This window comes from Otolemur garnettii, unplaced genomic scaffold, assembly GCF_000181295.1.
Source record: "Otolemur garnettii isolate 467f Iridium unplaced genomic scaffold, OtoGar3 scaffold00014, whole genome shotgun sequence".
Taxonomy (NCBI): Eukaryota; Metazoa; Chordata; class Mammalia; order Primates; family Galagidae; genus Otolemur; species Otolemur garnettii.
This window is the reverse complement of record NW_003852409.1, coordinates 26,147,213-26,162,185: the sequence shown is the minus strand read 5'-3', so window position 1 is coordinate 26,162,185 and position 14,973 is coordinate 26,147,213. Positions and strand designations below refer to the sequence as shown.

The 14,973-nt window shown below is 35.3% G+C and overlaps 1 protein-coding gene across 3 annotated transcripts in view; it reads left to right on the top strand.

The window, feature by feature from the left end:
* STRBP (spermatid perinuclear RNA binding protein) overlaps positions 1–14,973 on the top strand; it is a 138,938-nt gene that overhangs the window by 92,643 nt on the left and 31,322 nt on the right. For all 3 annotated transcript variants that reach the window (XM_012802414.2, XM_003785288.3, XM_023510587.1), the window contains exons 5-10: positions 674–818; positions 8,515–8,606; positions 9,131–9,226; positions 11,407–11,518; positions 12,147–12,244; positions 12,419–12,530. In XM_012802414.2, the coding sequence (XP_012657868.1) occupies positions 674–818; positions 8,515–8,606; positions 9,131–9,226; positions 11,407–11,518; positions 12,147–12,244; positions 12,419–12,530 (655 nt within the window). The remainder of the gene's footprint in view (positions 1–673; positions 819–8,514; positions 8,607–9,130; positions 9,227–11,406; positions 11,519–12,146; positions 12,245–12,418; positions 12,531–14,973) is intronic.

Sequence of the window (14,973 nt, the reverse complement as noted above, 5' to 3'; positions counted from 1 at the left end):
TTGAGACAGAGCCTCAAGCTGTCCCCCTGGGTAGAGTGCTGTGGCATCACAGCTCACAGCAACCTCCAACTCCTGGGCTCAAGAGAGTCTCCTACCTCTGCCTCCCAAGTACCTGGGACCACAGGCGCCCGCCACAACACCTGGCTATTTTTTTTGGTTGCAGCCGTCATTGTCGTTTGGCGTGCCCGGGCTGGATTTGAACCCACCACCTTAGGTGTACGTGGCTGGCGCCTTAGCCACTTGAGCCACAGGTGTCAAGCCACAATTATGAATTTCTGCTTAGGCTATTCTATCAAAAAAGCTATTGTTTTAAAGGGTATTCTAGCTGTTTATTATTCTATTATAGTTTTCTGTAATAATTTCAAGAATAATAATTTCAATTTATCATGTAATGATGCTCTTGGCATTTTACTTTCAAATATTAGAAAGAATGGTTTTAAATATTGTGTCATAATTGTGTGATTGACATCGTGGTTGCTTTTTGAAGGATGGAGAATGAGGATTTGCCTATAAGTTGGGTGGAGAGAGAAGCTAAAGAATTAGTTAGAAGCTTTGTTTGATTTTTTAACACAGTAGTAATAGTAATTAATAACATTTAAGAATTTAGTGTAAGCTTTTTTTTTTTTTAGATTTCAATCTAATTGGGTGTTTTTGAAATCTTGGTGACTTGCAGAAACTCACAGAAGAGAAATATCAAGTGGAACAGTGTATAAATGAGGCATCTATTATAATTCGGAATACAAAAGAGCCCACACTAACTTTGAAGGTGATACTTACTTCCCCTGTAATTAGAGACGAATTGGAGAAGAAGGATGGAGGTACACGTGTGTGTGTGTGTGTGTGTGTGTATATATATATGTGTGTATTTTGTTCATGTAAAAGTTTTCTTAAATGATATGTTAACTGTGCTTTATGGATTTAGGGAATAATAGTCTTCATTTGCTTTATGCTACCTATAGTATTTTAAACAGCTCTGTTTCTATAGAATCAGTATATTTTATTAAAATGTATAAATTGAAAATATAAAATATGTTAATTAAAAACCCTGTGCTTATCATGATTTTTATACCATTTTGGTATTGTTTGTATTAAATTATTGGTATCAACTTATTCTATGTATTTTGTCTTAATGGTCAGATTTCAGAAATAATTGTGGACCGAAACAGAAATTTTCTCAAATTGACTCACTTATTATTTCAAAATACTCACTTGCATATTATACTTGACTTCTGCTAACTATATAATCTTGTAAGATTTATGTTTACTTAGTTGTTATGAAGAGATTTGTTTTATAGTGTGAGGGATACAAATAGGGAGTTTTTTTTCTTCAGCTATTTCTTCTAGCTATTTATTATTCTATTATAGTTTTTTTCTAGGAGATTTGTGAACCATGTTAACAACTTGAATATGATTTATCTGAGAATCTTGCTTTAAATTAACTAACTTTTGAAGTTAAAAAGAATTGCTGTATGGCAATGTCATTCCTATAAAAGTAGAGTGAGAAATCTGTTCACTTGCCAGTAATTTTGAGAAGTAGTGATGGAACTGTGGGCTGCTTTTCTGATGTTTTTATCCTGTAATGTTAGCTTGTTTCTGCCTTTAGTCCTATCCCTAGAAACTTGCCAGCTGGCCACTCTATCATGACAATTTAGAGGCAATATGGTCTCTCCAGACTAATGGGAACTCCCTGTTATATTTAGCGCTAGACTTTAAACAAGTCCTGTTGCTTATTTTCCTACCTGGAAATATCAATGCACTATGAAATATTGGTCAGTTTCCTAGTTTATCAGTTTGTGATAAGGGTAGAGAAATAGGCACATTTACCAGTGAAGTTAGAATTTTGATTTTTGGCAGACGTGACTTATAGGATCACTTAACGTAATAGACTCTTTTTAAGAAATTGTTTTCAGGGTAACTAAAGCTATATTGTACCAAACAGATTTAATCCAGACACATTTATGAGCAATATTTTAAAATCAAAGTGCATCTGATCTATAATTGGGTTTATGCCTGTACTTTAAAAATTTCTTTTGCTGTATATAGCATCTATAGCACCTCTGAAGAACCTATCTTAAATGGCTTAATTTTTTTAACAGCTTTACAGTTCACCATTAACTGTAGAACTATAAAATGATTTCTGAAGTGTCAAGATAAATGTTAATTCTGGTAAGCTGTGTTCTACTTGACCCTCTAGTATAAAACCAACCATTTCTAATTAGAGTTATAATTATAGGTATTATTTAAAATTATTTGAGTATAGGAAGATGAGAAAAAGACTAAAGTGTATGTTTGCTTTTACCTGTCATCATCCCTTCCATTATTTTTTTGGAAAATACTAAGGAAACATCTGGCTTCTTTTTTCCTCTGGATTTTGTACTTACACAAGATTTTATCATAGCTTTCAGTGATAGTTTTAGGCTTAGTTGATTGCTTTTATAACTTTAATTTCTACTTGGAGAAGCTGAAAACAAATTCTTAAAAGTATTGTATCCTTGCTAGAAAGAAGCACTATTTATTATAGAATGGAATTTACAATAAAGTAAGAGAGTCATAGTGTCTGTGTAAGGTGTTTGAGTTACTAAAGGATCCAGAGACCTCTATGAGCTGAATTTTGTCAGCTGATGTGTGGGATCAGGTAAGGTGAAAAGAAGCAGCTTGGATCTTATGTTTTATACATCTTACTTTCTCTCCTTTGAATGGCAAAAGGATTTGCTTTGCTGTTGTCCTTTATATCCCAGCCCTGTTGACTCACTTGATTATCTTTTATAATCTGCTCTTTTTGTCTAACCTGGGCTTTGTCAAAGACAGATTTTTGTTCTTTGCTAGCGGTTTGTGTATTCCTGGGCATCTTGGAGGATTTAGCATATATGTGAACATTTGAGACCTGGGCTATGCAATTCTGTTTTCTCATAATATACAGTTTCTCATCCCCTTAATGCAATTTTTTTCCACCGCATGGGATGGAAGCACAAGCTTCATTTAGGTTCCAGGGATTTCTGAGACTGAAAGATACCCTTTTATTCAATTACTGTACAGTTTCTTTCTTAAAGCAAAAAAAAAAAAAAAAAAAATCCATTATAACTTTCCTTTTGCATTTTCCTGTGGTATTTCAACTTCCTCTCACCTCCTATACTCAAACAAACTATTCACAATACTTACACATCTCATATATTCTTACTTTACAAATATTTGGTTAAAATCTGAAAAAAGGAAAGAAGCATGGCTGATAGCAGGCAGGACCAGAGGACTGGTGCAAGTTAGAACATCAAACTTCTCAGGCTTGTCTGTGAAGAAGTGGGTCTAACTCATTCAAATCACCATTTATGTTTTAAATTGCCAGAGTACATAGTAAATCTCTTTGGTATTTACTGTTCTACAGGTCACTTTCCTCCTGTGCTGTTAGTCTTTCTTCTATACTCTAACCTTTTACTTGAACGCTCTGTAGAATCACTACTTCCCTATTACTACATGTTTCCTGCTGATGAAGGCATAGGAGAAGCAACACATACCTTGGTGTGCAGCAACTTCATGTTTGATTCTTAACTCCATTAGTTAATATGGCTGTGCGACCTTGAGTAGGATTCTTCATTTTAAAGTATGGATAATAAATACCTCAAAAAATTGTTTTGAGGTTAAGTGAGATAATTTATAGAACGTGACTTATACAATAACTGGCACAAAGTAGTTGCTCAGTAAATAGTGGTAGTTACTCAGTATATTTAAGATTCCCAGCACAAACCCACCCACCTCCTTAGCTGGCCTTCAGTTAACAGTGAAAATGTATGCATGGTAGGTCTGAAGACCTGAAGCTAAACACAGTTAAACTCTTAACTGTAGTATTAGAATTGGTATGCTGTATTTATACAGTGCTACTAGTAAACAGTTAGTGTATTGTGCAGCTTATGACTCATGGAGGGCAGCCATCTCTTCTCCTATCTTTTGTCCTTAGCACCTAGAATGATACCTAATACACAGTAGGCAATAAAAAAAAAAACAAACCCTAAATCTGTTAAATGAATTTACTTAGCATTACTTAGATTTATTTCTGTGAATGTACTTCAGTAATCTGTGTGATAAGCACTTCTGCATATATGATTTATTTAAAAAACTCTTTATAACAGCCCTTTGGGGTGGATAATTGCCCTGTTATATAAATAAAGTCTCGCATGTTACCCTGGTCTTCTGACTCTAAGTCCACTATGCAGTCTACTGTCATGTTACTGTCTGGAAGTAGTGCATGAGTGGTTTAGTTGATCTAGCCATTCTGAGCATCACACAGAGCCTCAGCTTCTTATGGTGCTTGTGATTTTAAATTAGAAATAGATTTTTCTGTGAGGGTAATAAACTATTGTATTGGCTCGGCGCCTGTGGCTCAAGCGGCTAAGGTGCCAGCCACATACACCTAAGGTGGCGGGTTCGAATCCCTAGCCCGGGCCGGCCAAACAACAATGATGGCTGCAACCAAAAAATGGCCAGGCGTTGTGGCGGGCGCCTGTAGTCCCAGCTACTTGGGAGGCAGAGGCAGGAGACTCGCTTGAGCCCAGGAGTTGGAGGTTGCTGTGAGCGTGTTGCCACGGCACTCTACCCAGGGGGATAGCTTGAGGCTCTGTCTCAAAAAAAAAAAAAAAACTGTTATAATTTGAAATCAGGTGGCTAGGGAAACTTACAAAAATTTTTGTGGCTTAGATTAAGATGAATCTCCTTAGTACTGGAGTGGATTTTCAGAGGTTTCACAGAGAAGTTTTCCAGAGTCCCTTTTCTCATTGGTTCCAGTGTCAACTTTTGCGACTCTTCTTGGCATAATTTCACTAGTATGTGTCTTGCTAGGGTCAAGGCAATAGATTCTTTTTTTTTTTTTTTTTGAGATAGTCTTACTCTGTTGCCCCAGGCCAGAGTGCTACAGCATCATGGCTTACAGCAACCTCAAATTCTTGGGCTCAAGAGATCCTCTTGCCTTAGCCTCTCTAGTAGCTGGGGCTCCAGATGTCTGCCACCATGGCTAGCTAATTTTTCTATTTTTAGAAGTGACAGGGTCTCACTCTTGCTCAGGCTGATCTCGAACTCCTGGGCTCAAGCAGTCTCCCTGTCTTGGCCTTTTAGAGTGCTAGGATTACAGACATGAGCCACGGTGCCCAGCCAAGAGGGTATATTCTTACAGTCCAGAGATCACGACTGTGGTTACATAATGTTGCAGGTTTTATTTTCCTCTCTTCCCCAGCTGCTAGCTCTGCACTCTCTAGAGGAAACTTAGAGCCGTTATCTTTCTAGTGGCCACTGCCACTGAAGAAAAGTCATCCTGAGTGACATTACTAACATAAATTAAGAGAACAAAGCTCTGTTTGCTCTACCTTCTTGTATTTTCCTGTCCATATTATTGTGTCCTGATGTTTTGCATGGGTAGTGGCTTGGGGTAATGTCTTCACTTTAGAGAGCTTAAAGAAATTGAAAGAAAAATACAAGGATATTCCCAGACTAACTAGAAAATTCTGTTAGAATGAACTCAGTGTTCATATCCAGATTATTGAGGAGTCCCTCACAATATTGAGCTTAATTATTTTACTTTTGAAGAGCCCAGGTTCCAGGCATGTAACTCCTACTTAACACAATCATATTTGTGTTATGCATGTCTTTATGCTGGCCACATCTTCCATCTTGTATTTTTGTTAATAGGAGCAGAAAGTTAGCTTGCGCGTCAGGCATTTAGTTAGAGAAATTGACCACATTTCATGGGGTGTGGTGTGATTTTGGTCAATGATCTAACCAAGTAAACATGGTTAGGCACAATAGACTTCTTCCCAGTGCTTCTGTTCAGAATGTTGTATCTGTCTTCATGATTTGATGCCAGATTGCTGTGTAATAAAATTAAAAAAATTTTTTTTGGAGGGCGAGGGTTTGGCATTTTCATCATCCTTATCCTCTATCCCTGCCTCCTTGCTCTTATTTGTTTCATTGATCAATCTCGGAAGAAATGAAATGGCTCTCAGTTCTATTGTTTCTAATTAAGAACTCTAAGATTTTTTTCTTTAATCAGAAAAGTTTTGCTTTCCCATGAAATTGAAATGCTTCCATTAAAGTTTAGAAATAATTAAATTTGAGGTACTGCTACCAGAACTACCAGTGTTTTCCCAGCAGCAGTTCTGTGATTGCCACATTAAATGAAGGTTTTCTTTTTTGTGAATGAAAATATGAAAAACTGTATATTATAAATTGTATTAAGGAAACAGGCAAGCTAGGTTGTGAGTAGTTCCTGTACTATGATATTAATTTATATTGTTTTAATATAAAAACGTAGAAGAAGATAAAATGAGATGAATTATATCCTCTGCTGTTGCCTGCCTTGTGAATATTAAAACATTTTGGATCATTCGACTTTGTGTCAGTGTGTGAAGTAACATGGCCACTCTGATGGTGACATAAAAGGGAATCTGGTGCGGGTCTTATATTCATTGCTTTTCCCTTTCGTCTCTTTATAGAAGAATCTGTTGGCTTCAAATGTTGACTGTATAGCAAGCTGATGTCTCTGGATTTTTTTTTATTACAAGAGTTTGTGGTTATAATCTGCCTTTGAGATAAAAGAGTTTACCAAAATATTTTTGCCATTGTCACCTATTGAAAATGTCTGTGTCACAATCATTGTAAGATGTTATTTACCGGAAGAAAGTATTAGAAAGTACAAAAAGAATCCTGGCATGCCTTGTCTTTTCCTATCCAAGCTTCCTCTGCCTACTTCCCTCCTCCATTGTCTTTCTCTTCCTGACATCCCTATTTGGTAAGATGACAGAATAAAATTTAGCTTGCCTTACTGTTAATTTAAAAATTGAAGTCTTAAAAAATAAGCATAGTTCCTGCCTTCTATCTGAATTATATTACTTAGCAGTCAGTTAACCTGGTCATGCCTAACTTCTACAGTAGTTTGTTTTTTTCTGGTACATGAGCATAACACAGATGCTTGTACTAACCGTGGTTAAACATTTTGACATTAAAATAAGTTAGTTGTATGTTTGCATCACTGTAAAGACAAAATCAGGCAAGCCTAGGAGCTAGTTAATACCTATACTATATATTTTTTATAATTATAAATTGTAAGTCCAGGTTAATAATCCTTTTTGAGGTTTCTCATTTTATGATTAAAAAGGAGTAATGAGATCCTGTGTCATGGTTTTGATAGCAGGCGTTAATAGGAAACAATGCAAATACCTGCTGTAGAGCTCACCTGGTCAGAAAATAAGGATGTAGCACTTGAGTGTTCACAGTATTATAGCCAGCAAAGAAAATCATAATTCATCCTTTAATAAGTTTTGTTTTGGCAATTATGTCTTTGGTTTTAGTTCATAACCATTCTTCAATTAGAATAAACACTGAATTTGCCATGGTGGACTCCTGATAATGGAAGAAACTAAAAAGTATTAGTGCTCTAGATGTCACCCATTTAAAAATAATTATATTGTGTCTGTTCGTCCATAACAAATACACTGCTAAATAAGTCTGTTACTGTCATGATAATACTGGAGAGAAATGTTGCTGGGTAGAGCACATTAAAGAGGGTTCTTAATCTGATTTAATTGGATTAGACAAATCATTATTCCTTAGGAAACATTTACTTGTTGTACTAAATAATGTACCATGTCTTCAAAAAATTAAAAACTCACTTCCCCCCAGCTTAGAGGAGACAAATTTGGCTATCTAAACTTGGATTTAGTATCATATGACATCTCAAATATGGATATTTATCATTAATCACATGTTTTGAGTTTTTAATTTTGCAGCTTTGGGTCATTTAATCCAGTGTTAAAATGCTAAGGCAAGCTGAATAGCCATAAGTAAATAATATTAGATACTATTTTTTGCTACTTTTAAACAAATTATAAACTTGAAATATATTTCAATGTATTTTACATTTGTAGTTTTAATAATTTTGGTTTAGAAAAGAAATAGAGGACTCTGGGGTGACACTTGAGTTCTCATTCATGGGGTCAAGCTTCTATTAACATTTACCTTATTGAATAAGCTTATTTAGTTGAAAAAAAAAATTTGCTACACTCTGTGTATTCTCAGTATATCTCAAAATGATTAGTATGTAAGAGAGCTCCAATTTTTCTTAAAAACTGATCAATGATCAAAATTTCTTCTGTAAATAACTGTTACTGCTATTAGTCCCAGATTTCCCCTCCTAGCACCCTGCCAAAGGAAAAAGTGCTGTGTACTTACTTTGTGCCTTGTGATGTTATACATTAAATAAGATCCCAGATTGTAAGCAGCAGTGGTCATTGATTTGTTTATTGAATGAATTCCTTATCATTATGCTTGTGCACAGAATTGCTCTAATGGCTGTTTACTTAAATAATCCTAGTGCATATAGCTTTTTTTTTTTTTAAAGCAACAAAGTCAAATCATAAAAATTTCTGGGGGTTCACTCAGATACTGGTACTTAAAATTTTTTTTTATTGCTGGTAATTTGATAGGAATTCCTTTGTTAAATTGTATCTTTCTCTCTTTATCCCATTTTACCATTAGAAAATGTTTCAATGAAAGATCCTCCGGACTTATTGGACAGGCAGAAATGCTTAAACGCCTTGGCGTCTCTTCGACATGCCAAATGGTTTCAGGTTGGCTCTTTGTTGTTATCTTATTGTTATTATAGTTTTGTGCAAGTGTTGTTCGGAATATCTGCCATTTATTGTTTTTTGTTTACTATATAAAATGAGGGCTTATAGGATTGTTATTGGGTAAATGAGTTAATTTAGGTAAAGTGTAATATAGCTTCTGCTGTTAATATATTTAATGATGTTTTATAATCATGTAATTTTTTTGGTTTAGTATTCTGAATTTTAAGTGGTCACTTACAATATACAAACATGAGTGAGAAAAACTAAAGTTAGGGTAGATAGTTGCCTGGAATGGGGTTGCCATGAGGCTAGAAAGGCAATTTTAATATTGTGCTCCTTTTATTTTAAAAATCTGCCTTTCTAAACCACAATTTTTTTTACTTCTGATAAGTCATTTTTGTTTTTAGTTGACAAGTGATGAATGACTAATTACTGTTTATTTCAAAGAACCTGTTCATGATTAGTGTGCTTAAAATGAAGAATAGATTTCAACAGGGATATTAGAACCATTTTGTTTGTTTTAGGCCAGGGCAAATGGATTAAAATCATGTGTAATTGTCCTCCGAATTCTGCGTGATTTGTGCAACAGAGTCCCCACATGGGCACCATTAAAAGGATGGGTAAGTATTTAAATATGGCTAAAAAGGGCAGCATCTGTGCTCAGTGAGTAGGGTGCCAGCCCCATACACTAAGAGTGTCAAATTCGAACCCAGTCCCGGCCAAACTGCAACAACAACAAAATAGCCAGGTGTTGTGGTGGGTGCCTGTTGGCTGAGGCAAGAAAATCGCCCTAAGAGCTCGAGGTTGCTGTGAGCTGTGACACCATGGCACTCTACCGAGGGTGACAAAGTGAGATTCTGTCTCTGAAACAATAATAAAAATACATAAATAAATAAATATGGCTAAAAGCAAATTCAGAAGTTATAGCCCAGGAAATTCTATAGAAATGATGTGTAAAATGGCTATCTTCTGAGTTTGCTAAGACATGCTTATCTATTTTTGCCTTTTGCAAAAAAAATGTAAGCATGTTTTATATATGTGTGTGTATGTGTGTGTGCGTGTGTGCTCGTGCACACCATCACACTAGGCCAGTTCTTTTTATTTTTTTGTAGAGACAGTTGTTGTTGGTTTTTTATTTTTGTTTTTGTTTTGAGACAGAGCCTTGCTTTGTTGCCTGGGCTAGAGTGCCATGATCTCAACCTAGCTCACAGAAACCTTAAACTCCTAGTCTCAAGCAATTTTCCTGCCTGGCTCAGGCTCCCAAGTGGACTACACCACCATGCTTGGCTAAATTTTCTATTTTTAGTAGAGACAGGAATGTTGCTTTTGCTCAGATTGGTTTGAAACTCCTGACCTCAAGAGATCCTCCTGCCATGGCCACCCAAAGTGCTAGGATTACAGGTGTGAGCCACCATGCATTCTTTTATTCATATAATCTTTCCTTTTTACCTAACTTATTCATGTTACAGAACTTTAGGATTTTTTTTTTTTTCTGGCAAAAGGGTTTTATACCTTTTAGAAGTGAGTATCTTCCTGCACTTGATTCTACGCTAGTGGTTCATTTCCTGTTCACCTGCTGTCTACAGAAGCCTCCTTGGCTGACCCATTTCTCTTTCAGTGTCTCTTTATATTATGGTGGAAATTATCTGATAGGTTGATATGAATCCTGTTCCTTTTGTAATTTTCTCTTCAAATGGAGACACAGGTAAATTCATGATAGTAATTAAGGTCAGGCAAACAATACACTTGATTTAATTGTGGAAATAATTTATATATATTGTAAAGTTGACTTAATTCAGAAGTAATTATGTCTGATCAAATTGAGACTACAATTTAAAAACATTATGAAACAAGTTAAATAAAGCTATGAAAGGTCATTTATAAATGAATCTAGCAATTATTACTTTGATCATTTATAAATGAATCTCATAAATTACTTTGATATATTAATAGTATCATGTGTTTTTAGTTTATTGAATATAAAGATTTGGTCTTGTTTATTTTTTAATTTATTTTTTAATTTTTTTGAGATAGAGTCTCATTTGGACATCCTTGGTAGAGTGCCGTGGCGTCTTAGCTCACAGCAACCTCAAACTCTTGGGCTTAAGTGATTCTCTTGCCTTAGCCTCCCAAGTAGCTGGGACTATAGGTGACTACCACAATGCCCAGCTGTTTTTAGAGACGAGCTCTCATTTCTGGCTCAGACTGGTCTCAAACTTGTGAGCTCAGGCAATCTACCTGCCTCGGCCTCCCAAGTACTGGGATTGCAGGTGTGAGCCACTCTGTCTGGCCTTTTGTTTATTTTAATTGTAATACTTGGTAGGCTGACTGAAATGAAGTCTTATATTGGGGTATTTGTGGTTTTGAGTGCTTTCTAAGTTAGGTGAAAAATAGGTGGGGTGGGTTTGTACATTGGCTAATTATTAGCTATTACTAACTTCTATGAAGGCTTGTAAAGTCTTCGTTAAATGAATTAGATGACTGTAATTTCTTTAGTGATCTTTTCTGGGTACCTGAAAATAAAGCCTTTGTTACAGAAATATCTTTTGAAAATGTTATCTCAAAAATGCTCAATTTAAAAGTGTCTTTCTGAGGATGGACAGGGAAGGAAAAGAAAAAAACAAAGCAACTCTTGCCAGGGTAGAAGTTGGTATTCATGGGGGGAAAGTTAAGCAGGCTGTAATCCTTATATTGTCTGTCACTCATTGTTGTCCATTGTAGATAGACATGTTAGTTCATGTTTAACTGGAATCCTTTTTATCTTGGTGCACATACTAATTTGTAATTTAATATCTTCTAGCCACTAGAACTTATATGTGAAAAGTCTATAGGTACTTGTAATCGACCTTTGGGTGCTGGGGAGGCCTTGAGAAGAGTAATGGAGTGTTTGGCATCTGGAATACTACTTCCTGGTAAGGGTTCCAAACTCTGGAGGCAGAAGAATCAGCAAAATCTCATTTTGTTTATTTTTCTAAATATATGCTAAATTTGTTCTCTGCACAGAAAAATGCACTTGAGTTATTTTGCTTGGAATTTTAGCAACTATTAGAATGAGTATTGGAAAAGTGCTATGAAACTCCTTTGCAATAACTATAATTTGTATTTGATATGTACTGACATTAAGAATACTCATAAGATACTGAGTCTGCTATGAGTTTGCTTTACCTCAAACTCTGAATTTGAAATTGCATATGTTTCATTAAAAGATATGAAGTTCATTCTGTTTATAGTTTGGTTTTAAATTTAAAAAAATTAAATTTAGTCTTGTGTGTAATCCCCTATAAGATTTGGGATGATTTATCATGGTTATTTTTAAATTCTCAGAGTAAGACCCATTTTGGCCTTAGATATACAAGAGAACTTTAGTATAAAATAAGGACATGTAAGTGCTAACATACTGAAAAATGGGAGTGTCCTTTTTACTTTACGTAGCTGAGCAGACCTTTAACTAAGTTCCTCAGTTCCTTTTCTTTTTCTCTTTGTTTTCTGAATTCTAAACTTGGTTCTAAATGATACTTTTGTGTTTTGCCTTTCCCAAAGGGGGTCCTGGTCTTCATGATCCTTGTGAGCGAGATCCAACAGATGCTCTGAGCTACATGACCATACAGCAAAAAGAAGAGATTACCCACAGTGCACAGGTAAAAGACTGGGCATATCACCTTATTTTCTGTTTGAACCCATTTTTTTTGCATGTTGTTAGGGACTGCTGCTCTCTTAATATCAGCATTTAATGAATGTCTTTTTAATTAGATGTTGTAAGGGCTTTGTGAATGGCTGTTGAATTTGATTAAATATAATATCTTATTCTTTAGCATGCACTCAGACTGTCAGCCTTTGGCCAGATTTATAAAGTGCTGGAGATGGACCCCCTTCCATCTAGTAAGCCTTTTCAGAAGTATTCCTGGTCAGTTACTGATAAAGAAGGTGAGTGTGAATGTTTTCTTTATCAGGATTGGGGGTTGGCAGTGGTGGAGATAGTCATGGGATGCATCTCTTATTAGAGCTAAAGGAACCTCAGTAATTGTATATCCAAGTCATGTACAAGAAAGTTTATTGCTTTTCTTATTTCTTTTCATCTGTTCTCATTAGTGACATCAGTTTGCCACCATTTATTCTCAGTAGTGACCGATTCATTGGGCTGTGTTGGCTGGATCCCATTACTGCATAGACTCTGAGGTCATACTATGAGAACTCAGGGGAAGGAGAAGATCTAAACCATAAGCTAAGAGAATACTTTATCCACTAATCAGTTTGATGATCTTTCTTATGCTAGGAAGTGTCATGTAACTGAGAATGAAGGAGGAGGAGAAAAAAACACATTGGAAAATTTAGGACCATCTTCATTTGTCTGTTTCAACTCAGAGTTTCAGCAGAAAGAGTATAGATTTGGGGGTTATTTTGATCTGGGTTCCAATCATAGCTCTACTACTTACTAATTCTAGGTCTTGGTCAGTTAGTTCGTATTTTTCTGTAGGGAAGTTGTCCTCTTTCTTTCTTTATTGGCTATTGTTAGGCCAATGTGTTAGTGGCTAGAATACAGTGGTAGGATACTTAATGAGTCTACTTATTTTTTCCTCATTGTGCCACAAAAACCAAAATTTATATCCCCTTTGCCCCTCTTCTGTTTTATTAGAAGGTGGGATATTTAGCACCAGATTCTCTTTACCTGAGATGCAGCCTACCTCTGACAATTGAAATTATTTTATTTATAATTCCTATATGACAAAAATTGTACAGTTGCCCAATCTGTTTGTTTAGACAATATTTCCCATGGGTCTAAAGATTTTTTTCATGGAGTCTATAAGACCCAAACTGTTTCATAGTAATATTAAGGTTTTTTTTTTGTTTGTTTGTTTTTTGCCTTTCCATTTTTTCTTTTATGAGTGTACAGTTTTCCATAGGCTACATATGACATGTGGTGACATCATTGCTTTGATGATTAGTGGACTGTTTTCTTATATATTCTTGATGTTTTAAAAATTTTGTTTTAATTTCTAATATGCTAAATATTGATTTAAAAATAAAGCTCTTGGGTCCTCAGACTTTTAACAGTATAAAGTGAATTTTAGTTTGAGAATCACTGCCTCACAATGTAAATTCCTCAGGAGAGAGTGGGATGGTCCTTCACCTTTTCATTATTATAAAGTAGTACTCAACAAAATTTGTGGAATGAAAGCTGTTTTCTTCCAGAGTGTGTTTGCTCAGTGGTGAAGCAGTTATTAAAGGAATTTACATATCCATGTGACATTAAGCATTATCTTTGAATTGAATGACTGAATAAAAATTTCAAATATATATAAATTCATATGGTTGGTAACAGAAATTTTTATTTAAAATACTGGTTCATAGTTGCTCTTTTGATTTATATTTTTTCCTTCACTAGTCATATAATAGCAGATATACTTTTACTTAGTTTTTCTTTTTTTTTAAACTTTAAGATCTTTATCAAAAAGTATAGTATAGTAACTGCTGATTTTTCAACTGATAGCAAAAAGTAAAACCAGACTCCCTTAGTAGTCTCCATTCTAGCCCTATCAGTTACTAGCTGCATGACCTCGACAAGTTACTTTATCATTTTGTGCCTTGGCTATAAGATGGTCTCCCTCATACTTTCCTGCTGTTAGCACTTAGCTTCCTGTAAACTGTAGCTTCCATTTAACTTTATTCCTGTAGTTCTTGGTGTTTTCAATATGCATACAAATGTTTTTTCCCCCAAAACTCTGATGTCTTAATTCCTTGACTTCTCCCACAAATATTTTATCTTCTACCTTGCTTTGGTTACACATTTTATGGATACACCCTGGGTATTTTCTTCATTAATAACTGTGCCTGTGTCCTTTCCACAGTCATATTTTTGAGAATCCCACTTTCCTATCTCCTCTTGCCATCCCTATGTCTAGTACCCTGATTTCAAGTCTTCTCTTCTGTCCATACCCTGCTGGTATTCTATGACCCATCATTATGATTATTCCCTGCCTTCACTTCCTTGATTTCTCTGTTTCTGGCAAAATTCTAACTGGTGGAAATCTGTCTCTATGTCTACTCTGTGCCTGTCCCTGGTTGCTGAACATGGATGGAGAAAAAACTTTTAACAGACCACTTGACTGTTCCCCATTTAAGTCTGTGACACTAACATAACAAGGACTATTTTGTATTGTCTGGCAATTCTCCTTGAAGTTCAATACTATTAGTTTTCCTGGATAACTGTTTCACATATCCTCCTAGAAGTTCAATATTTTCCCAGTTTTCCTAGATAACTGTTGCACATCTTCTCATATTTCATACCTCCTCCTCTACTATATTGGTTTTATCTTGTTTAAATTTATTTTCTCAGATAAATAATAATAGGTGATAACTTTTTTTTTTT